This window comes from Xiphias gladius, chromosome 17, assembly GCF_016859285.1.
Source record: "Xiphias gladius isolate SHS-SW01 ecotype Sanya breed wild chromosome 17, ASM1685928v1, whole genome shotgun sequence".
Taxonomy (NCBI): domain Eukaryota; kingdom Metazoa; phylum Chordata; class Actinopteri; order Istiophoriformes; family Xiphiidae; genus Xiphias; species Xiphias gladius.
This window is the reverse complement of record NC_053416.1, coordinates 22,370,644-22,395,958: the sequence shown is the minus strand read 5'-3', so window position 1 is coordinate 22,395,958 and position 25,315 is coordinate 22,370,644. Positions and strand designations below refer to the sequence as shown.

The following is a 25,315-nucleotide window of genomic DNA, read 5'->3' as shown; positions in this document are numbered from 1 at the left end:
CATTTTTGTAAAATACACACAATATATTCTTTGCTTCATTCTGCTTGACATCATCGTGTTGCTAAGCTGTTTTACACAGGGGTAAACAGCTGAGGTAGGTACTGCACCACACGCTCCTCTCACTTAGAAAATATGTGTGTCAGGGATCTTCAAGCACACACTTCTGACTGAAATATGTAGGGATATTGTGAGAAAGAAAGCAAATTAATATTTTCCTTTCCCACGTTGTGGTCCTAGGCTTTCCTGTGCTTCAGATTAGCTGATGGTTGTTCCATGGGAACTGGATGTTTGGGGGTAAAATAAACTGTACGGAGGTCTTGGAAAGGGACACTGTTGACCACTAGTACCTTTTTGAGGAGAGAAAAGAACAAATATATTTGCCAGCCATAGTTACAACACAGTTGTGATTTGTGCCTGCAGTGGAACTTTCCTCAGTTTTTTAAGTGGAGTGACTGCAGTGGTCAGATTGTCAGGAACTCCTGTAGGGTTTACACAGGACCTGAAAGCTACACCAAGCCACTCCCAGTCATGAGTCACGGTTACCCTGCACGAGAATGAAGACCTCTTTGCCAGTATCTTATGCAAGACATTCAGATTTTGTTTTGAGTCCAGTTTTAGCAAATGGAAAAAGAGCTCTGAATGTTCAAACCAGCTGACTCCATCCTTTGTTTTAAACATGTGTTCTTGTGTTACGTTCCAATTTATTCATGAATACTGAGGTACAAAGATAATTTTAAACTTTTTTTTTTTTGCTTTTATACTCAAATCACTCATAATAATAGTCAGACAAGTTTCTGATCTTTCTAATATTTAAAAGACTGCTTATTTGAACTCAACGTGGCTTTATTAGGATTTAAATTTCTCTTCTAGCAGATGGACAGTGTCTGTGGGAGGCCGTGGCAGAGGATGAGGGTTTGATAGGGAAGCAGGAGTCTGTGGGTAGGCGTTTGAAAAGCCTCTTTGCCTGCCCTCGGCCAATCCTGCTACAGTGAACCTGTAGCCTCCAGCCACCTCCCACACACACTTCTTTTCTCCCCCTCCGCCTCTCCCACTGTTCTCTCACAACCCATGGGTGTCAGACAGACAAAGGTAGAGAAATACGGAAATGGAAGGGCAGGCTATTCAGCTACACACAGCATGGCCTCTTCATCTGGCTCTCTCGCTCTCTCTCTCTCTTTCTCTCTCTCTCTCTCACCATCTCTGTCCCGTCAGGGAAAAGATTGTGAAAAATTCCCCTCGACTCTTAGAACATTGACCAAATATCAGAAAGAGATAACGCAGCTCAGAGAGAAATGGAAAAAGATGAAGAGATGAGCATTCAGGGACTTATCAGCGTGAGGCCACTTTGAAAAGGTGAAGTGTGCTCATAAGGAAGATATACTGCCTGTTGAGTGTCTTTAGGCGCATGAGCTAGGAAAAGTAGAGAATCAACAAGATGTCCAAGCTTTTTCATGTTTTAAAGACATGGTACATTCACAGGGATTCCTTATTTTGGTTGTGATTAACATTGAGAAGCACTGATGGCTGATGACTCTGAGTTGGCACTTATGAGAAACTTATTACATGAAGTCTTTTTCCTTGTCTCATGCTGGAAAGAAACAAGTGAAGAATATTACATCTGTCTGGAGTGTTTGGAGTCTTCTCCCTCTCCTCTGCTCTGACATGATTGCCATTGACTGCATCAAATGATCCATTTTTCACAAGCAAGCTCTGACCTGCTTTTATGAAAATATTTTCATTAAATGTTCATTTTCAGGCTCTGACAAAGTGAAAGCATAACCATTTTTGATGTGATGCCTTAGATACTTAGCTCTGGATAAGAAATACGAGTTTAATATGCAGACTTCACAAGCAGACTATAAGAATGTTGGAGAAGATGAAATGCATTTTGTGGATTTAGTACAGGCTTCATCTGTAGTTTATGTGTGACCTGTATGAGGAAGTGGTGTATCGGAGGAACAGAGAGAGCAGCAGAGAGTTGCAGAGAGTGAAGAGAGAAAAAATGGGAGGAAATAATCGATGATTTTAAAACCGCAACATGACTCCATCAAGGCTGTATCGAGCCGTTGTTTACTTGCGGCTGCAGCCTGAGCCCGGGCTGAACCCACCGATGTTTCTTTGCTTAAGCATTTATTGTTTGAACACAGGCACTCGATAGGGTGTACCCAGGTGTTCACCTGCAGCTACACTTGTGGACTCCTCTGAGTGATTCAACACAAGCTGGAGATCCAACTTATTAGAAGGACAGTGTCCTCTTCACTGTCCTGTTTTCTTTATATTCTTTGTATTACATACTCTGTTAGCTCCTGTTGAATGGCCTTTTTTGCATTTTGTAGCCATGCTAGCAGCGTATCTCTCGGGATGGCAATGTTGGTCTGTCAGTTGGTTGGTCTGTCATTTCACCACTCTGACTCAGACTGTAAAAAACTATTGGATGGATTACCATGAAATTTTGTAGAGAAATTCATGCTCCCCAGAGGAGAAAGTCTAATTACTTTGGTGATCCCCTGACCTTTCCTCTATTCTAGCAAGCAGGTTGACATTTGTGGTTCAGACGGAAATATCTTGAACTGTTGGATGGACTGCGACAAAATTTGATTCAGGCTCTCTGGGTGATAAATTCTAATGAGGTTTATAATCTTCTGAGGTTTCCTCTAGCCATCATCAGCAGGTCAAAGTTTTCACTTATTCAGTAAAGTAACTTAACATCTATGAGGTGGACTGGCACAGAATTTTGTACAAACATTCGTGGTTCTCAGATGAATGTATTGTAATGGTAATCCTCTGACTTTTCCTTTGTGAAATGTCCCAACAACTATTGGATGAATTGCTGTGAAGTTTGCGACATTTAAGGTCCCCAAAGGATAAGTTGTAATATCTTGATGATCTCCTGACTTCTCAGGGCACCATCATCCACCATCATCAAGTCAAATTTCAGTTTGCCCTATAATGACATTCCTATCAGCCTCAGCTGTACTTTATGCTTAGTGCTTATTAGCAAATGTTAGCATGCTAACATGCTAAACTAAGATGAACATGGTAAACATTTTACCTGCCAAACATCAGCATCTTAGGATTCTCATTGGGAACATGGCTGTAGACTCCGAACCTTGTTAGACTTAAACAGACTTTCTTTCTTTTACTATTTTAACATTCATCTTTGATAATCCCAGCTTTTTACGTTTGTTTTGGTTTTTTTGTTAGTTGGTGACAAGGTGCCTGCTGACATCAGATTGACGTCTATAAAGTCCACCACCCTGCGAGTGGACCAGTCCATCCTCACAGGTATTTTTCATCTCTCATCAGAAACTGAACAAATCCTGCTTCAAGGCTTTCACATAATTCAGATAGAGTAGACTCCCTTTATTGAAGCTTTATTGCATTAACTTAAAAGGCCTTAGGTTATAAACATTCAGTAATTTTAATTTCTGTGATAGTAGTTTCTACCCTTTAGGCTGTGAATGCAAGTTTGTTTGGCTTGGTCACCATGGAGACATCCCATTGTTGGTCTCACCTGTCACTCTTGCAGATCTAATCGTGTACAATTATCTCATTTTCTTTTCTTAAGGGGAGTCTGTGTCCGTCATCAAACACACTGACCCTGTTCCTGACCCTAGAGCTGTCAACCAAGACAAAAAGAACATGCTGTTTTCTGTAAGCACATCCCCCTGCAGCTCACTGAGTCATTTTTATCTTCTGCCTTCATAGCAGGAATTAATGTCTTTATACACAAACCTAGAAAACAGTGACCTCCAAGTCACATCATTGAGTGTACGTTATATTACTTCTCTAATAGTCTAGAGATTGCATAAAGTGTGTATGTTTATGATTCGTTGCCCCATTTGATGGAAACTCTCTTCTCCTATTTTTTTGGCAATATGAATGATTTTATAACTGATTTGGTCAGAGAAATGAAAATCAAGTTCCTCCATTGTTCATTTCTCTGTCTCTTTTTTTTTTTTTTTTCCCTCAGGGCACCAACATTGCTGCAGGCCGTGCCATAGGTGTCGTCGTCTCTACCGGCGTGGCCACAGAGATCGGTAAGATCCGTAATCAGATGGCATCTACAGAGCAAGAGAAGACGCCGCTGCAGCAGAAGCTGGACGAGTTCGGACAGCAGCTCTCCAAGGTCATCTCCCTGATCTGCGTGGCTGTGTGGGTTATCAACATCGGCCACTTTGGAGACCCCGTCCACGGCGGCTCCTGGGTCAGAGGGGCTATCTACTACTTTAAGATCGCTGTGGCCCTGGCTGTGGCTGCCATCCCTGAGGGCCTGCCTGCTGTCATCACCACCTGCCTGGCCCTCGGCACACGACGCATGGCCAAGAAGAATGCCATTGTTCGCAGCCTGCCCTCTGTCGAGACCCTGGGCTGTACCTCTGTTATCTGTTCTGACAAGACAGGCACCCTCACCACCAACCAGATGTCTGTTTGCCGGGTAAGTGTCAGTCAGGAAACTAAAACATGCTTATTGTTTGAATGAGGATTTGACTGATGATAATATAGCTTACTGCATAGATACACAGCTGAATATGTTCCAGAGCAGAAACTAAAGGCTAATCATTTGATTTCCTTCTAATTTTCCTTCCTTCTTTCACTTCTAAAAAAGCTTCTGGGAACTCCGTCTGAAAAAGTGTTGCGGAGGTGAATTCGACAAGGGTTTGCTGTTCATTGATGCCAATATCCACAGCTCATCCATCTTTGAGATTTTTCCCCCATGTGTGTTTTTTTTTCATACAAGTAGAGCTTAAAAAAGGATGGAAAATCCTTGTTGGGTTGTAATGTTTACCTCCACTTGGCAGGTATAAGATGCTGGTGGAGTAGTACAGGCTGGCATGACCCAGCAGCACTCAGAGCATTACAGTATATCACCAGATCAGCTCACACACACACACACACAGTGAAGGTTTCCAAAATGTCACATTGCCTGAATAAACACAATACAGTGATCCATATCCTGAACTGTCCTGTAGGTTTCAGTGTATAAATGGTGTATATATAATTACCTTAGACAACCAACAGAACAATCTTATCTGTAGGTATTCATGAGTGTTCTGTAGCACACAGCCTCACCCTTTCTTTTGTGTCCGTTAGTGTGTGTGTGCGTGTGTGCGTGTGTGCGTGTGTGTGTGTGTGTGTGTGTGTGTGTGTGGCCTGCTAGTCATCTTTGCTCCAAGCACAGAGTAAATGCCAATGCTGCTGTTTGTGTTGGCGCCTGTTAAGGGCTCTAGCTCTACGCACGCACGCATGCTAGCTCACACACACACACACACACACACACACACACACACACACACACACACACACACACACACACACACACACACACACACACACACACACACACACACACACACACACACACACCTACTCTCAGTTAACACTTCTTGTCCTTACATCCTCCATCACGCCTCTCACCTCAAATAATGACCTCAGAGTTACTGGCCAGCACAAATAGGGCAGCACTAAAAGCTGTGTCCAGACAAAACTGGTATCAAGGGACAGTGATGACAGCTCATTGGGTGATTTGTTGTTGATGTTAGTTTACTGAATACTGAAAGGAGGTTCGTTACCATTGGAAAATCTGGAAAATAGAAACTAAATTTTACCACAGTGGGCAGAGACAGAGAGAGCCGATCCGAATAGATCCTGCGTTTTGGATTGGATCCAAAACGCAGACCCTAATAGAGAGAATACCAAAACCACAGCTGCACGATGCAATTTCAGTTAAGAAGCAGCTGTTGTTGAAAACAGCAGTATTTTACTAATAATGTAAGGTCATATGAGCTCATTCCAAAAATCATTTGTTTATATGCCTCAAAGACTAATTTCGAGAAATAATTTAAAATTCTCCCTCACCAACAATAAAACTATCTGTAGCCACCTTGGACAGACGATAATTATTCTGAAAACGGTCTTACTAATGTAATTCATTAGAATAATTCTTTTACATAGGTTACTCTTTTCCTCCAATGTTTTCTAGCGATGTGATGATAATGTACCACGTGACCAGAGCTAATACTGAGTATGCTTGGATCCATTTGGATCCACTTAGAATTTAGACTGATTAACACACAGACCTGAGACCTTGGGCTTTACCCAAGGTCAGGTCTAGGGTCAGGCCCCTTAAGACCTCTAGTCTAGACATAATTTCATTTTCCTCAACCTTTTGTTGATCGTATGAAGGCGGAAGAAAAGCACATTTGGGCATTGGGACGGAGCCTGGGTTGAGCATCATCCCCTCTGGCCACAAATAACAATTACAGGACAATGGTAAATGCTACAGTGTAGTTTACAAAGTGATCCAGTTTTGATATTTAATGATTGTAGTTAATGCAGAAGCTGATTGTCCTGCAGACTGAATGTAGTCCTTTGTGATTGGACACGACTTACTGTGGTCAGAGAATCCAGGAATAAAAAATACATAGACTACTATACGATCTTCTTAGTCTCCATCCCTTGATTTGTGTTGCAAAATGGAGTTTTGAGAAGGACTGCGTGCTTCCTGTGCAGCAGACACATTTGCTCTTGCGGTAGAAGTGCCCCTCCTTCCCCTTCCTCCAAGAGATGACGTGGAGTATCTGTGTGATAAATGCGTAGCTGCAGGGAGTTCCCTCTAGTAAGAAGGACACAGAGGAGTGATCTCGCCACACTTCCGAAACCCTCCCAGACAGAAAAAGAGTGAGGCAGGCTGACGTTGGTCAATATTGACCTTCTGCTTCCACCTATACTCCCTGGCTTGCTGCTCTCAGCTCTGTGGTGGGTGATAAGGAGGCACATACACACTCATGTTCTCACAGAGACAAATCTTCCTCTGCAGTTTTCTTCATCATGGTGTTTCCTTCAGATAGTAATTTTCATGGTTTCTTTAACTCGTCCCTCTCGTGTTTCTTGTATGCTTAGACCGCTGTGTCTGCTCTGTTTTTATGATTTTTGTGCATCAAGGTTTAATGTCCACATCAACGTTTGCCCAGGCTTATCCATCTGTGCTTATTCTTGGACTGGTCTCCAGCCTGTGGCCCTGATAGGGCCATGTGTCTCCCTTGCCTCGGGGGTATCCCCGTATCAGCAGGATTTCCAGGGATTCCCCTCCATATCCTGACACTGTACGTCCCTTTTCCCTTCACACACGCATGCAGAGACACACACACGTGCACACATAAAAAGGGTTACTCACCACTGACACAAGCTCAGAGGAAGGGAGTGGAAGAATACAAACTTGTGCCACGACCACTGAGTGATGTGGATCACACTGTGCCTTGTTTCCTTGGAGACCACAGCGGATCAGATAGTGAGGAAAACTGACCACGGAAGAAAGAACAACCCTATTTTATTCCCCAGGCCGTAGTTTGTTTGTGCTCTGTCATTGTAGATATGTTATAGAATCGAACCTGATGACCTTTGTGAAATTAAGAATTGAATAGAAGGGTGAGGGTATTTAAAAGATCCTTAAAGGGACAGTACGTTCCGATGTGAAATGAAAAATCATTGAACAAAAATATAGGGATTAATGGGGTAAAAAAAAGATGTAATGGTAATTTCAAGATCGCTTTTAAACATCAGTACTGTACCCAGCCCCCTTTTGCTGCTGCAGGTTTTAGCTGTGAATTATAAGGCAGAGATGGAATAAAACAATTTAAAAAAACTAAGTATGTCACCATCCTTCTGTCTAACCTAATGTGTCTCATGTGGCTTTTTCTTTCTTTCCAAGGTTTATTTATTGAGTACAAATGTAGAACAGTACAAATAAACCTCTTGCACAAGTTACTTTTTTTTTTTTTTTTTTTCCTGTCAAGCCAACCACAGGCAGCCAGCTAAGATAAGACACACACACGCATACAGCTCAAACTTGCACACACAAACACACGTTAACCCATAAAGGAAGATGATCAAAAGACTGCATATTGAAGTTACGCAAAAAGTACAGAATATGTACAACAACGTATATATGAAAGTAAAAGAATGGTGTGACTTTTTGAACTTAAAGTTATTCATATTCACACCTATTCATATTCTGGTTGATGTGGTGACACCAATGGTTAGTGGAGGTACAGCAAGTGTTTATTAATACTACAGGAAACACTTGTTAAGCAGACACTTTGTCAGAAACACAGCGGAAGAGCAGCTGGTGTGTCTATTTACAATGCAGCCAAACAAAGTCAGTTTTTTAAAAATAAATTAATTTTTCCTGATCTAATTTCATCCTGCACACAGTGTGAGTGGTACTGAGCCTGCTGTGTTCCCAAACTCAGTTTGTTTATGAGTTGATTCATCGCAAATTTAAGAATATCTAAAATGTAAGCACAATGTAAACTGACATATTAAAATGATTAAAACTAGAGATTAAGATTATTTACACGTGCGGGAATTGCGTTAAATTCGTTGCCAGTTTCAGTTGACATTAATCAATTAATCAGATTAACTAATTGCCACACAGTGAACCCTGAACCTAGCTGACGACTTTGCCCAGTTGGTAATTCAGACTTTTACTAGCAACAGTAGGAAATGCTGGGTTTGCATTATCAGAAACTTAATACATCTCTGATGGTGTGTTGGGAGAGTGAGAGGTAATCAGTGAAACTGATCGAAATGAAATAAGCGATAAAGATGTGTTATATGCATGTATTGTTTTCTAAGAATCGTCTGCTATGGTAGGCAATTTGAATCCGGTGTCAGAATGGCAGTCTCTGCCACTGACATTGAACACAACTGTAGATAGCAATAATTACTGAATGTAAATGCATTATTGATTATTGCTAATATTAAAAAAACAAAGTCGGATTTCATGAAAATTTAAGGGTTATGAATTTAAACAGATTGGCCTTTGATCTGGTGAAAGTAAAGAATTAACTTTAAATACTATTGTGCCCATATTTTCTCTCAAAACTGTATTTCTTTTCTTTTTTATATTCAACCACAAGTCACAGTTACAATTGTACAGGTAAATGACTCATATACAGCTATAACTACAAATCTTCCTCTCAGTTTTGCCACCGTTTAAGCAAAATGTCAACACAGTTTATGTCAGAAATTAAAAATGCAAAATTGCATGTTCTCACTAAAGCTATAATCTCACAGAGGCTATAATCATGATTCAGTATGACAGTTATTTATTACCGTGTTTGATCTTGTCCAAACTAGACTACAGCAGTAGGCTAAATGTAGTAACAGTGCTGCTGCAGAGAGTTGTTAAGTAACAATTACTCCATTTAAAGGCTAAAACATACCTTATAGGCTCATATGCTAGAGGGACCCCAGCTGCCCCCCATCTGAAGTCTGCCATTGATTTTGTGTTCCTTTTTTTAAATTGATGGGTGCTGTGAAGTCAGTGATGCACACAGGCACACACACACACACACACACACACACACACACACACACACACACACACACACACACACACACACACACACACACACACAGACAGACAGAAGAATTGAGAAGGTTCATAATTAGAAGATGATTAATTCTTTCTTCAATCAACTGGACTTAATTGAGTCTCAAACAGAGTTAAGATAGGCTATAAGGGTGCTTTCCCTCTGTGCCTGTCTTTACTGCTTTACTGAACCTAAGTGTCAAGTTATTAAAAAAGTAGCTAAAGGAATGCAGATCAAAGGCATTCTGTTAGCCTGCTGGGAATTTCTGTAGTTAGGTGTTTAGATGCACTGAGGGACCTTGGGCTGTGAAAAGTGGTGTGTCCCATTCTTATAAACCACCAGCCCCAGCACTCCTTCCTTGTTTTTATCGATACATTAGTATTACCAGTACATCGTGAACCGCCCTTCCTGGGGGAATTTCGGGAAGAAGATTTGCCAACAAAGCAGCCAACAAAGCAAATCCTTTGACAGCTCTGGGACTCCAGCACTTTCTCTTACTCTCTCTGATTTATGCTTTGTTTTTCCCCAGTTGACTGGAGCCTGTATGTTAGTGTGAGTGACTGATGAAGCTTTACATCAAGACGTGTGAGCAGTGCAAGTCCCGTCTTCCCGGCATGTTTGGAAACACTAAAGAATCTGGGAAAAGAGGTGACAGTGCAGCAACTGCTGCACAAATTGGTTGTCAGTGGGTGGAAAAGGCTTCAGTTGGGGGGGTTTCTTGACTCTGGATCACTCCAGATTTTCTTTGAGCCATTGGTCACAGTTTGAACTCCACTTCTCCAGTGACCATTTTCCAGTCTGCAGAGTAATTCCTGTTTACAGCCACTATTTGATTTTTTTTTTCTTTTTTTTTGATTTGATGACTTCTAACCTGTTATTTATCCGGAGCAGGTCAAGAAGCAAGGCAAGAACAATTGGTCTTCGGTAGCAGTGTAGTGCTTCTTGGTATTTACACAAGATGCTGCCTTCATTGTTTATTTGAAGTGTGTTTTGACACCATGGCTTTGTGGGGGAATTGGAAACGTATAATGCAATTGTAGTAAATCACTGCATTTCAACAGTTGGCTTATTGGGACAACCAAGGTATTATATTACCTGTATGAGCCATACCACACAAGGACATGTCCACACTCCAGAGCTGCTCATTAAGACCAGTTTTCATAGAATGAACCATTAAACCATGGTTTCCAGCTTAAAAATGAAAAATCTAATTTATTAGCAGTAAAACACACCCCTGCACTTTAAATACACTCAGGGGTTTCCTGCTACAGCCTCACTCAGTCTGGTATGACCAGTAGGTTATACTGGCTGATGTTGGCAAATATTAGATAAATATTGCTGTGCAACTGACATACTGAGACTCTTCTCTGAAATGATGCCTCTTCTCTACTACTCTCTACTATGTTTTAGCATTTACCTTCATTCCATCATTGGCCACAGTAAACGCTGTGCAAAAGTTACAGTCTCACTTTAAGTCTCTTGAAGGGACAGTTCATGTAGACGGTAAAAAAAAAAAAAAAAAAATTCCACCATATCATATAAATATATCATCTACATGTTAGTTCTGACACTTAATTGGAGCCAGAATGTACACTGAGTTGCTTATTAAGTGAAATAATTGCCCATGATTGTATAGGTGCACCACTGCACAAAATGTGAATACTCCACATATCCTTTGCCTTTTTTTAATACACATTTTTCCACATTTAAAGACCCGATATATAATTATTTTCTTCTAAATTTTGAATTTTTCCTAAATTACAGGTATTTACACATGTAGTAGATTTGATGATGAAAATCAAGCAAAAATATATTGAGTGGATCTTAACAAGGCTTGCACAAGAAATATGCTTTTGTTATTCATTAATCCACTGGAGGGTCAGGTAGGGTTGTAGAGAACAAAGGAGGAATAGTTTCTGTCAAAATAAAAATTTGCGGTATTCAGTACTGTGACTACTCCCATGATGGTTGAAACTAAATTTCAGTCCAAAGGATAGTTGGTGGGCTCACTTCAGCCTTCTCATTCACTATTGAAACTAACAAGGTTGTTTTTTTTTCCAGAGCACCATAGACAGAAAGACTGATACAGATTTCTTCTTTTGACACATCCTTACTCTGTAACAGCAATGGGCAGCCACAGCACACAGGTAACCGCAGTGCTGATAAATGAACTAACTCTACCACCTTTTCTGCCCCCCAGATGTTTATCGCCGACAAGGTGGAAGATTCAAACTGCACCCTTCATGAGTTCTCTATAACCGGTTCGACATATGCCCCCGAGGGACAAATGTGAGTATCACAGTTTAAACATGTATTACTTTTATTAGGGAAAGTCTGTCCATCTTTAATACCTCATTAAATCAAAATGATCTGTCTCTGATTTCAATTTTTGTCAACACATTTTACACTCAACTGAACTCAACTATTCTGAATTGTTATCTTCAAAACAAGATATAATATATAGAGAAGTAGTCAGGCAAACTGTGATGTGGTCTGTGGTCCAAGATGCGTTACATCACTGCTAATGATTCCCTAAAAATGTGGCCAGCTGTGCTTGTTGCTATGGCAATGTCTGTGATAACCAGGGAAATAGTTGGTAAACATTTTTCTGTTGCCGGTAATGTGTAAACTATCATGCAGAATCATAACACCCTTAAGCCTCAGCTTCATTGTATTTCAATTGAATTACACACTGTCTTGCTTGTAGTTGTTCAAGTGTAGAGTGAATTTGGGCAGATTAACTGAACAAAGGGTTTTAAACAGGGTCATTTTGATCTCCGCCATGTCAGAAGGATTTTTTTTATTTCACTAAATATGCCTTTGTGGAGGAATATAGGTAGGTGGCAAGTCATTATGTAGGAGAAGGATTTCTTCAGGTCATTGTGTATGCATGTTGTTTATTTCGCTGTTTGGTGAGTACAGCATTCTGACTCTGCATGAACCTGTCGATTTCATAACAGCAGAGTGTGGGGCATTGTGTGGGAGCTTTGTTAGCAACCGTTGCAGTCTCTACTGGGAAGGGATCCATGGTTGTCATGCAATCAGCACTGCTTGTCAGGAACACGCACGCACGCACGCACTGATACACACACACAAATACACTGTTTGCTACTAAACAGTCACTGTCTCTCCAGTCAACTTTGGAAAGTTAAACAACTGAATGTCTTCCCCTCTCATAAATATTGATGAGGTTACTTTCTCTGAGGTGTAGCGAACTGTGAAGTGTTTTTCCCTTGTGTGTCGCTTTTGTGAGTGACGTGTGTGTGTGTGTGTGTGTGTGTGTGTGTGTGTGTGTGTGTGTGTGTGTGTGTGTGTGTGTGTGTGTGTGTGTGTTTTCCTTCTAGACTGAAAGGAGACAGGCCCGTCCAGTGTGGAGACTATGATGGACTTTTGGAGTTGGCAACTGTGTGCTCTATGTGCAATGACTCTTCCCTGGACTACAATGAGGTCATTAACACACACACACACACACACACACACACACACACAGACATGCATAGAGATATAAAAAAAGGTTTATTTTGCATAGAAACGCTATCTGTGAAACATACAGAACTGTCCCGGTCAGGTTTCTTTGCAAATTTCCTCATGCATTTACAGGAGGTACACACACACACACACACACACACACACACACACACACACACACACACACACACACACACACACACACACACACACACGCACACACATATACACACACACACACGTATATAATATAGATGAGCTCATTTTACTCTGATGTACGATCTTTTTCTGTGGTTTAGATTGCTTTCTCACCTCTTTGTTATCACCATGTTATCATGGTAACCGTGCTGAGGAGAGACGCCAGGGATAAGGCACTACTCAGCTTCCATGTATCCTCGCTAGACCCACTGTTTTTGTTCTTGTAAATGGTCGTTTTGCCACCAGTTTTGTACATTTTTGAATAAAAGAGCCTGAGTGCGAGATCAAAGTGTGCTATACCAGGAGAGTGAGAGAGAGTGACAGAGGGGCAGAGCAGCCGAGTGCTGGAGAGGTGCGAGGTGTTTTATAGCTGTCTATGCTCGGTCACAGAAACAAATGATGTGTGGCACGCTATACTGCTTCATCTCAACTGCTCCACTTCTCAGCTGGCAAGGGCACACATTTAAAACCACTTTGCATGTATGACTCAAAGCTTGTGGAGGCAGAGGTAAATGACCTACAGATTTCTTAACAGCAGTTCTTGTGTCATTTTGTAGAGGATTGTTCATATTTAACAATGGATACAGTGTATGAGGTGTGTGATGCTGTTTCTCCTCAGATTTGATCTAAAATATGTCATTACAAAGGTGTCTGAAATTAATCATTTAATCACTCTTTAAAGCTTATTATATCACTTGGCTTCTATAAAATCCTTTCTAATTCACAGAAACAGTTCAGCAACATGTTTTGATGTATTTCTGTTCTGTTCATAGGCCAAAGGGGTTTATGAGAAGGTGGGTGAAGCCACAGAGACAGCTCTCACCACCTTGGTGGAGAAGATGAACGTCTTCAAGACGGAGCTATCTGGATTGAGCAAGGTGGAACGTGCTGGGGCCTGCAACTCGGTAAGCTACACGCGGATATGGTTGTGGAGTTAGAAATAGGTAAGGTTACCAGACCTCCGTAGCCTGATCCTCTGAGGCTAGAGGCTCCAGGGTACATAAGCACCTAAGTACCTGAGTTTCCAACTAAATTGCTGACGGTAAAGTTGCATTACAGGTAACGTATGTGCCAGATTTTGACAAGGAAGAAGAATGGATGGAATAAAAACAGATGATATCTCTGGTTCTTCTGCATTGATTTCATTTTTTTTTTTCAATTCTTTGATTCAATCATCAGTCTTACAATGTTATAGGAGTGCAATGCTAAATAAACACGTTGAATATTAATATATTCCTTCTGTACTTCACACAGCAGTCACGTAATCAGTGGAGTACTCTTCAATGTCCAATCATGAATTATGAATTATTATTATCTTTGGAGGTCTGTATAGTATTAATGTTCATTCATTCATTCAGCTACAGTGACAACACTGTTTGCTTCAACAGTTGGCATATGTGCTGCAGGCTTTGCACTTCTCAGCATTAACATGCCACCAAGACTGCAATTACTTCCCTCATTAAACCATACTGTACACTGCCTTGATTGTGCACTACACAGGGGGCATCATGTCGACCTAGTGTGCCCCCTCTTATACATATTTGTACGAGATGATATTTTAATCATTTTTGTGGCTCTTATCTTGAATGACCTACAATGAGTCAACAGGTTAGGTTTCAGTGTGTTACTCAAGGACTATTTAATAAAGCACAAGGTTGATGGTAGACCCATATGTTTGGCTTCAAGGTGTGATTGTTTGATTAAAAATTCCAGCTGCAGTATAAGTATATTTAAAATGTAATTTACAACCGCTGTAAAGAAGTCTGCTTTTTGCATTAGTTTTGAGTTTAGGTCAATTTTGGCAGCAGCTTATCGTAAATGAAGTCTTTGATCTCCTTTAAGAAGATGTCAGGTCTATGTGGAGTCTGACCTGTTCATGAGAGTAGTGTGCCTTAGTGTTTGAACAACCAATTAGATCACTAAGCGGATGTTGGTGTTTCCGGGCAGAGGGTCATCCACTGGGTGGGAGTCAGTCAGCTCTGGTTCTGAGCCTTCTCACTCCACCGTAGATAAAGATCATTGAAACCCCTGTTGATCTCACTTTCAGGAAGAGCAAAGCTTGTCAATGGCAAACGCTTTGGAGTCTCAGATAAAATGAGCCTCGTAGTGACAGAAGTCTCAATGTATATTTTCTGGTTTTATTTCAAACCTCTGAATAGGCCCATTGCACCTGCTCAATGGATAAAGCGGCAAATGCAGGACACGTCTTAACAATAATATGCATCTTCAGCAAATTGTAGATGAGATGACCTTAACTTTCCAAATTTTCTAATTTCTTTCCAAAGACGAAGGGGGAGAATCATTTTCCAGCATGCCATGCCAAGACAAACTCCCATCGCTCTCCCTGTTTGATAGAGAGGACATGTTTGTCACATTGCCAGATTTCAGCACATCAATCAGATGTTTAAAGTCCTCTGAGAGGCCGTGTGTACATCACAGCTGTCTGGTTGGGCAGAGAGCATTATCAGTGTTAATCTTTCATCCTTTCATGTGTACTGGGATCAGGACAAACTCTGAACTAGAGGGACACCCACTGGTAGAACAAGACTTGACACTAAATGCAGGAAACACAGAATGGAGGGAATAGGAATGATTTTAGGCTGAATTGTTTTGTTCCTATAGTAAACCTATTATGGTCTGGCTTCTCAGTAGGATTTTGCTATTGTTTTCCATATATTTCCAGTTGTTATTGCTAACTGTCCTCAGCCATGTCTACACTAACATCAAGTGCTGTTGTACAAAGATATCTGGTAGCAGCCAGACATCCAGACATGGTGGTTAAGTGCTCGCTTTAAAGTGTCACTCTTCAGCTGTCAGTAGCTCAGCCAAACCTCTCAGTCACTCACCAGTTGCCGGCCTGACAGCTGCCCACAAATGCAGACACTTAGCTCAAGCTCTGACTTTTTGTCACCCCCCTCTTGTTGTTCTTCTTCCTCTCCTCCTTATCCTTTCTTTCTTCTTCTATTACCCCCCCAACCATCAGGTGATCAGGCAGTTGATGAAGAAGGAGTTCACCCTAGAGTTCTCTCGTGATCGCAAGTCCATGTCTGTCTACTGTACCCCCGTCAATCCGGGCTCCCAGAGCAAGATGTTCATCAAGGCAGGAATGAATAATACAATCAAAAATACACAGAAAAATATGGTTTTCAATACTTCCATTTGAACTCCATTTTCACCATTGTTTGATGTCTTCTCTTATGTCAATTACAATCTGTCCCCTCAGGGCGCTCCAGAGAGTGTGATCGAGCGGTGTCAGTACCTGCGGGTGGGAACAGGGAAGGTTACACTTACCCCAGCCCTGCGTGACCAGCTTCTGTCTAAAATCAGGGACTGGGGGACAGGCAGGGACACCCTGCGCTGCCTGGCTCTGGCCACTAATGACACCCCGCCACGCAAAGAGGACATGGACTTGGAGAATTCCACCAAGTTTGCAGAGTATGAGGTAGAGGACCTTGGTAACATCTGATGTTTAGCTTAGGAATCCTGACTCACATTTTCAGGTTTAAAGGAATATCCACTTAACGAATGAAGCTTTTACACTTGGTTCTTCTCCCCTGGAACAATGCCTGCCTTGTTTTCAGCAGCAGTACAAATAGTGCATGGTAAATTCCATCACAGTGGAATTGGAGTGAGATTCTGTTGTCAGATACAGTCCTGTGCAGCCTAATCTGCCCTCTCTCTTTCTTTTTTTTCTCCATTCAGTTGGGTCTCACGTTTGTTGGCTGTGTGGGCATGCTCGACCCACCCAGGAAGGAGGTGATAGGTTCAGTGAAACTGTGCAACGAGGCAGGTATTCGTGTTATCATGATCACAGGAGACAACAAGGGCACAGCTGTTGCCATCTGCAGACGGATTGGCATCTTTGGGGAGCATGACGACGTGACAGGAAAGGCCTACACAGGCCGCGAGTTTGATGATCTCCCACTGGAGGCGCAGAGAGAAGCCGTCAAACGGGCGCGATGCTTTGCCCGTGTCGAGCCAGCTCACAAGTCTAAGATTGTCGGATACCTGCAGTCATTCGATGAGATTACTGCCATGGTGAGGAGAGGGGATGAGGCGACTTTCTAACCTCAGAGCTCTAACGACTCTTACTGGCACTGGCACCCACCCAGTTCAAGTTACATACACTTTTCTCTGCCTCCTTGAAAATTTACACATTGTATACTTTCTTTGTCACATATTTGTTTATGTCTCTAGCAAAATAGAAATGCATTTTCTCCTTCCTTCAGCTGTGCATTGTGTGAATGACTTGTCAAGGATGCATGAGAAGGGGCCAGTGAGGCATGACATATTTCAGGTCTCTGAAGCTGCTCTCTCAGACACTGCTATCTCAAGCTGTCATCCCTGGCCCGCTCTTTTGTTTCCTATCTGACACACGTCTCAGAAGAGGGGTTGATCCGAGGGGAAGAGGGGAGGGAGGGACACAAGAATATCAGTATTTGCCTGTCAGAGAGACTTTACCATTTACCCCAGTATAAAGCTGCTTCAGGCCCTGCCACAACAGATAAATATTTTGGTCTTGCTCAGCTTTAGCTTAATCCTGTCTAGATCTGAGACGATAATGAGACTTCATAATGAGATATGAGTTTGTCTTCAATCATCATTAGTTTGTTAGACTTATCACTGTTTAAAGAATAATCTTCTCAAAAAATGTAATGTGGGCTCAATATTTAAAGAGTGACAAACTCCCATTTGAAGCAAGAATAATAACAGTTTCCATTTTTTTCTGTCATATTTAAGACAACATGACACTGTTTTATGTGCAGCTAAGAAATTATTTGAGCTTTTGTACTTCTAAGAGATTTATCCAAATTTCTGATCCTTATGAATTTCCCTCTGTTCTCTGAAAGCAGTTCCTGTCTACGAAATATCCTCATGTTAATGTTGCGGCTGAAAAAAAATATTTCTGAAAGAAATTACGGGTCTTGATTCTTATATGCAAATAGAAGTTATGTTTTGTTTTGGATTTTAGGATTGTTTCCAAATAAGGAATTCCAATATATTCCGGTGTCTCAAGTTTTCTGATTCCATTAATAATAAAAGTACTGTAATTCCGTCTTGTCCCAGACAGGAGATGGTGTGAATGATGCCCCAGCACTGAAGAAAGCAGAGATAGGCATTGCTATGGGCTCTGGAACTGCAGTGGCCAAGTCAGCATCTGAGATGGTTCTGTCTGACGATAACTTCTCCACCATCGTGGCTGCCGTGGAGGAGGGCAGAGCCATCTACAACAACATGAAGCAGTTCATCAGATACCTTATCTCCTCTAATGTGGGAGAAGTTGTCTGGTGAGGAACAGAAAAAAACACCGAGATAAAGCCCCCCATACAGACTATTTTCACCTTCAGTATGACCTTCTCGGCTGACGTTTGTTTGTCTCCTCTCTGTCCATCTTCAGCATCTTCCTGACAGCCATCCTGGGTCTCCCTGAGGCTTTGATTCCAGTGCAGCTTCTGTGGGTTAATCTTGTGACCGATGGCCTGCCTGCCACTGCCCTTGGCTTTAACCCCCCAGACCTGGACATCATGGACAAACCTCCCCGCAACCCAAAGGAGCCTCTCATCTCTGGCTGGCTCTTCTTCAGATACCTGGCCATTGGAGGTAGTATTAGCTCTGACCTTAATTAAACTACTATTAATCACTGTGACTATGTCATGGTGTAGACGTTGTCAGTTGCAGATGTGCAAGCAGCAGAGGTGAAGAAAACATACTGCCAGAATGTCACAAGCTTATACAGTACATTAATGCAGGCGTCTCTTGATTGTATACTTCAACAATGATACGCCTACCTCCTCGAGAGTGTTCTTGACCTGGCTAGATGTTGTGAATTCTGCGATCATCCAGTGTTGTCAGTGTGGTCTTCCATGCCTTTTGGTGTTGCTGAGCTCACCAGTGCATTCCTTCTTTTTAAGAATGTCCCAAATTGTAGATTTGGCCACTCCTAAAGTTTCAGCCACCTGTCTGGTTTGTTTTTATATTTCAGCCTAATCATGGCCTCCTTCATTTGCATCAACACCTCTTTGGACTGCATATTGAGAGTTCCCATGAACAGCTACCAAATGCAAATTCAACACTTATCTGCTTCATTTGTCATGAAGTAATGATGGAAAATGCCACACCTGGCCATAAAAACTGGTTGGCAGTCAATTGTCCAATAACTTTTGAGCCTCTGAAAATGTGGGTCGATGTATCAAAAACGGCTGTAATTCCTAAACGGTAATGCAATATTTTGGTAAACCCCTTTGAACTGAAGATGAAAGTCTACACTTCAATCACATCGTGGCTTCATTTCAAATCCATCATGGTGGTGTACAGAGGCAATAAATTGTGTTATGGTTCAAATACTTATGGTCCTAACTGTATATGGACACTTTCAGTATCTAGAAATCATGCCAGTCCTGGAAAGCCAGAGGTTTTCTTTGGAGAAAAAACAAAAAACTGTTTCACTGTACGCCACAAGTGAAAGCCACCTGTTGGCTCCAGCTAGCTAACGTGGTACATGATATTCAAGTGAGAAATGGTAGCTTTTAGTAGTGATGCTAAGAGTGCTAACTGAGACTACATAAAGTTAGAGATGAACTGTGAGGGTATTCAAGACCATCGGTGGACAGCACAGGTTAAAAGCCCAGAAGCTTAACATTAGCATGTAAAAAGTAATGTTGGCATATACGAAATTCCTTTTTACAATCAGAATGTAGCAGACTCTAGATGTATGTCAAATATGAGCAATAACTTAACTAACTCAAACTGTTTAAAGCAGGATTTGTTAGGCATTATTTATCAGCCAGACGGGATCATGAAAAGAGAGTCTGCACACCTGTCTGTTATTTTTTTTATTCTTTAAAATATAAACATAACAACAACAGGCATCCGCCTTCCAAAGCCGTCAGTCGGTTCCTCCACCAACCGTCACCAAGTCACACACAGAAACAAAACATTAATTAAACTGATCAGCAGAGCTTTGATCATTGAGCCTGATAAACGTTTGCACTATTCATTAAAGGGACATAAACACACACTAGCAGTGTGAGATGTCTTTCCTTAAAAAAGGTGTTTCTTCGTCACCAGTTTCTGTACAAAACTCTCCACTATTTTACTCAAATCCAGGGCTCTGACCGGCTAGTGATGTCAAATAGCTAATTATGCACTCTCCTTCTTGAACATTAGATATTGAACATTTTCCACAAGTTCTGTGCGGTTTGAAGCTGGTTAAGCTCTGTTTCACTGTGATTTGTTTTCAACCCCCTGTGTGTGAATTTTTGCATGGTTGCTATTAGGAAACCCACTTATAGTACAGTATAGACACAGATTTCCCTCCTAGGACAGTAGACAGATAAGGGATCTGTCTGTCTAGGTCCAGTAATATTTGACTTCATTTTCTTTTCGGACAGCTATCTGTGTGAAAATGGGAAATGGCATCTGGTGTATACATATGTCTCTGACTGTTTTTCCTGTAGGATATGTGGGTCTTGGAACGGTGAGTGCTGCCACATGGTGGTACCTGTTTGATGAAGAAGGCCCTCAAGTGTCTTTCTATCAGCTGGTAAGTTGCTAGACATTGTTTTGCTCAGTCTGCCTTGTTTCGTTTGCTGCGGTTTGCTGTCCTCAGAGGATAGGGCTTTTATTACTCTTATATTTTGACATGCACCACCCGTGATGACTTCTTTACATGCCCTGCTGTTGGACACAGTGATGTGTGGCAATCCCAGCGGTGTACAGAAATAGAAAGAGAAGTAAGACCCAAGTGGTTTGATTGCATACAGGCTAGGAACGAGGCCAAGGTTCTGCAGCTGTTCCCTCATCAGATCTGAGCTCCATCAAACCAGGTCACAGAGGTTCTGGTGACAGACGCAGCCACAGCTACAGCCACAGACACACACATACACACACACACTCACGCTAACTCCTGTCTGTTTCTCTCTACAGAGACATTTCATGCAGTGTACTGGGGATAACCCCATGTTCAAAGAAATAGACTGTGAGGTGTTTGAATCCCGCTACCCCACAACCATGGCCCTGTCTGTGCTGGTCACTATTGAAATGTTCAACTCACTCAACAGGTCAGTCGTCTTATGTTATGATGTTGAGGTAAACACACCTTTAATGTTACGGCTGTCAGACATTAAAAAGACACTGTCATCAAACAAAACAGTGTCGTCCCTTTAAAAAAAGATTTACAAAGCCGTCTGATGGATGTCAGCATACTTTCCATGCAAGAAAAACATCACAAACATCAATTCTATTCACTGCTAAAGGACTTAATGTTACTATTTTATAATAGCCTTATTTTTAATATCCATGTTGAATGTGGCTAAGACACACATATTAAGAAATGGAATAATGCTTTTTTGAGGAGACAGAAAATAAAAGAAACAGTGGTATGAAGGGAAAAGTCCCTGTGTTTTTGCCAGGATTGCTCATCGAGTAAGTCTGTCAGTAGCTCCCTATAGAAACAAATGCTAATGTCTCATTTAGGAAAGAATCTGATAAAGGGAAGGTTAAAATAAAGGGCCGCCTGATCGATGACTGCATGACGGTTGCTAGCGGGAGGGAGACTTGTTGTGATGGTGCATTTAGTGTTGTGGAATCATTGTGATGACATTGTAATTAAATGTCAGCTCATTTCTTTAATTGTAATGTAGTTGTAATTGTACTATGGGAAAATAATGAAATCTTAATGATGTCTGTGAACTTGCCAGAATATCCTTGTTTGATCTGTGCAACAGAATGGAATAACTGTTTTGATCTATTAAAACGTCTCCCTGACAGTTTGTCTGAGAACCAGTCCCTGATCAGGATGCCTCCTTGGGTCAATATCTGGCTGCTGGGAGCCATCATCCTCTCCCTCTCCCTCCACTTCTTAATCCTCTACGTTGAGCCTCTGCCAGTGAGTACTCAAGACAGTTGGTTTTTTTTGGGAGGGGGGCTTACTGATAATAAGTTCGGGACAATCTTTTTCAACGGCAGATTCTTCTTGACAATGTTGACACAAGTGTTGATTCTAAGGGACAAAAAATGCCTTGAGAGAAAAGCATGATTGGCCCCGAAAGCTCAACTCGCCGCAACTTGAGAGAACACATGCAAATGGCGAAAACATCTTTACTAACCTGACAGCACCGTCTGCACAATGAGAAAACGCGACCGAACACAGAAAACACTCGAAGTTGCACAGAGCACAGAGTTTCGATGGCAGAATCCAAAAGTCCGGACTTCACCTCATTTGCAGACTCGCTGACTTAACAGGTGCGTTACCGAGAAGTCCATGGGTGCTGAGGGCTCTCCAAATCCACGCTTCATCTCCACAAGGGGCCTCAAGCAGACTTCAAGAGAGTCTGCTTAGGGTGCAGACTACACCAGACTTTGCTTGGAAAATGACCAATTATGATATGAAAGTGACAGTATCAAATAAATAATAATAATGATATATTTATTTTATGTGTATATGTACCACATTTATTTTTGAAGATATTTGCTTTATTTGTTTTTGTTGTATAAGTTTATTGATTTAGTAAGTTTTCATATAACATACAGAATACAAAGAGGCTGAATAATTTGGATTTGTTATAATCTGCAAAACTAGACCGGCAAATGTTGGTTTTTGTCAGTCTATTGCATGAGGATCCTCAGTTGAGGTTTTAATGTTGACATAATATTGTGTTTGGCAGCCCATGTAAAGGGAACATTTTACTGCAATTTCTGGCCAGATCTGTTCTGATCACATATCATGCATAAATTACGAATATCGGTACCGTTGAGAACCAGTCAGAAAAATACTTCGAAATGATTTACAGGAATTAGGAATTTCGGTTCATCTCCATGGAAATGCATGAGGTCGTAAAAGGTCTCGCAGCGCATTTTATCCCCTCGCAGTCTGGCACAGGGCTCAGTCCGCAAGTCGAAAAACAAGAGAAGTTTCCAGGGGTCTCTAAATGTGGCCAGTTTGTTCATCACTTTTTAGTGTCCCCTGGAAACGTATGTTGTTTTGTAACTCATTTCCACTGTGTTCTGTGCAACTTCAGCATTTCTGCATTTGCAGAGCCTTTCTGTGTTTAGTTGCAGATACAGAAACGTATTTGCACCACATCTCAGATCTCACATTTATTCACTGGCGTTTTCTCACTCTGTAGCATTTTTGTCTAAACGCCCTGCATGTGTTGTTAGGTTGGGGAAGATGCATTCTTTGTTTGCTCGTGTTTTCTCTTCTTTTTGCTTGTGTTTGTTTTTCTTACATTGCAGTGCTTCCAGGGCCACCACAGAAAAGTTTTCATTGCACACGATCTACTGTAGCTCTGTCTGCCATCTGATTCGCTCTGTCCTTCAGCTGATTTTCCAGGTGACCCCTCTGCGCTGGTCCCAGTGGATCGTGGTCTTGAAGATTTCCATCCCAGTTATCCTCCTGGATGAGGCACTGAAATATATCTCCAGGAACCATCTAGAAGGTATTTTGAGCCTTTTTGTTCCACTTTTCCAGTGAATAAACCCATAAAAAATCTGGCTTCATGAGTCTGAAATATTTAAAGCTAGTGAAGCTTAATAAAATCAGTGAATGTTTGTTTGATGTTGAAAATCAGATTTTACTAACGAGTCTCTTCTGCTCTTTTTTTCTCTCCTGCATTTCTAATTCAGCCTAAATTCTTTTTATCTCACCTTCTGTGGAAAGGTACTCTATATACTCCAACCTCTTCATGCCCTCTCTCTCCAGTAGACACTTGTAGCTGTAGAACCAATCACATTAGTTTATATGTTTCCTAAATTCTGTTTTGTTTTTTTTCCCCCTGGCAGGTGATGAGGAGAAGAAATATCGGAGGAGATGGCAGCTGAACTAAGACCTCTTCCTCAACACACTCACACAGTTAGACACATGCCTACCCTCTTCCCTTTATGAGCTAAGAACCTTTCCTCTCCCCTGTCCTCATTCCCCACTCCTGCATGTCCAATAAACCACCACTAGAAATGAGCAGGGCTTGCATGAGAATGAGTGTGCAAGAAAGAGAGCATGTGTGTTCCTGCGAGCATGGCTTTGTACGAGTGTGTGAGTAGATGAACACTGTATGTGTGTGTGTGAACAGGCAGATGCAGAGCTGTCTTTATAGTTTGCAAGAGCGAGAAACAACTGCAGATAAAAAAGATAAAATTTGCCCAGAGCTCTGCTTTTTCAAGATTTCTGCTCTTTTTTTTTTTTTTTTTTTCACTGTACAGTCTGAACATAGTGGTGCAGTAACTGGATTTGGGGAAGGAAGGAGAGGGAGGACAGGGAAATGGAGGTTGATAATTATGGGAGGGAGGGGCGGGGGTTGGGTTTTAAATCAGCACAGAGACTGAAAGAGAGATCGAGAGGTGAAGCCTGCCGTGGAGAGGAGACTGGTGTACTCACTGGCAAAAGAGGAGCATCAGCAAGAATCTGGGAGGTGAAAAGAGCCGGCTCTCAAGGCGGCATGTGTGTGTTAGCCCAGTGCAGGGAACCATTGTACCTGTGCATGTCCACAAACGCATTATCTCGAGGTACTGCCCAGGCTTCAGCCACCCACACTACTGGTAGTGAATTCCAGCCAGCTCTGCAGGAGAACGGCCTTATCAGCACAACACAATCCTGTCTCTGGCCAGTTGGTTACGGCGCTGCTCCTTCATCGCTCTTCGTCTTTGCTCAACACCACATACTTCCTCCTCTTGATCGTATTTTATGCAGAATTGCTACTCCTTTTGCCCGCCTTGCTCTCTCTCTCTCCGTCTCTCTTTCTCGCTTTCTGTTGAGGAGGCAGCTGCGGCCCCCGGGGTCGTGACGTTACCGGGCTCTTGTGTTGGGGTGTGGAGGCGTTGCTCCACCTAAAGGTGTGAATAGCTTTACGCTGCTTGGCCGCTTCCTTCAGCTCTTAATTCGAGGAGCTGGGGTCAGCTCACAGACTTGGCAAAATAAAAACAAAGAAAAGAAATAAAAATGTCAAACAGCAACCAAGCCAGCATATTAGTAGTGTAGTTGTCAGCCAGGGCACCCAGCTGGTCCGATTTTAGCCGTCAGATATCTAAATTAAAGGTAGATCTGAACAATAGGATGATGCTCCATAACATTTTGTGCTGAGTAGCCATCTTGGAGCATCATGCTGTTCATCTACCTTTAATTTATTTGGTTATTTCTAATTCTGCACCAGTGCTAGGATGTGTGTGCATATACAGTATGTAGCCTTACTTGAATTAATTTGTCTAATTTGACTTGATAGGCTTTTCAGACATTGAATCACACGGAAGATTTAGTTAAAGTAAGTTAAGGAATGGCA

The 25,315-nt window shown here is 41.8% G+C and overlaps 1 protein-coding gene across 1 annotated transcript in view; it reads left to right on the top strand.

The window, feature by feature from the left end:
- Positions 1-24,229, top strand: part of atp2a3 (ATPase sarcoplasmic/endoplasmic reticulum Ca2+ transporting 3) — a 42,872-nt gene extending 18,643 nt beyond the window's left edge. The window contains exons 6-21 of the mRNA XM_040149950.1: positions 3,205-3,285; positions 3,569-3,654; positions 3,974-4,438; positions 11,578-11,666; positions 12,722-12,824; positions 13,817-13,948; positions 16,027-16,143; positions 16,267-16,485; positions 16,746-17,081; positions 18,111-18,331; positions 18,442-18,644; positions 20,501-20,586; positions 20,970-21,103; positions 21,813-21,930; positions 23,365-23,482; positions 23,826-24,229. Coding sequence (XP_040005884.1) covers positions 3,205-3,285; positions 3,569-3,654; positions 3,974-4,438; positions 11,578-11,666; positions 12,722-12,824; positions 13,817-13,948; positions 16,027-16,143; positions 16,267-16,485; positions 16,746-17,081; positions 18,111-18,331; positions 18,442-18,644; positions 20,501-20,586; positions 20,970-21,103; positions 21,813-21,930; positions 23,365-23,482; positions 23,826-23,869 — 2,552 coding nt within the window. The 3' untranslated portion in view covers positions 23,870-24,229. The remainder of the gene's footprint in view (positions 1-3,204; positions 3,286-3,568; positions 3,655-3,973; positions 4,439-11,577; positions 11,667-12,721; positions 12,825-13,816; positions 13,949-16,026; positions 16,144-16,266; positions 16,486-16,745; positions 17,082-18,110; positions 18,332-18,441; positions 18,645-20,500; positions 20,587-20,969; positions 21,104-21,812; positions 21,931-23,364; positions 23,483-23,825) is intronic.
- The last annotated feature ends 1,086 nt before the right edge of the window (positions 24,230-25,315 follow it).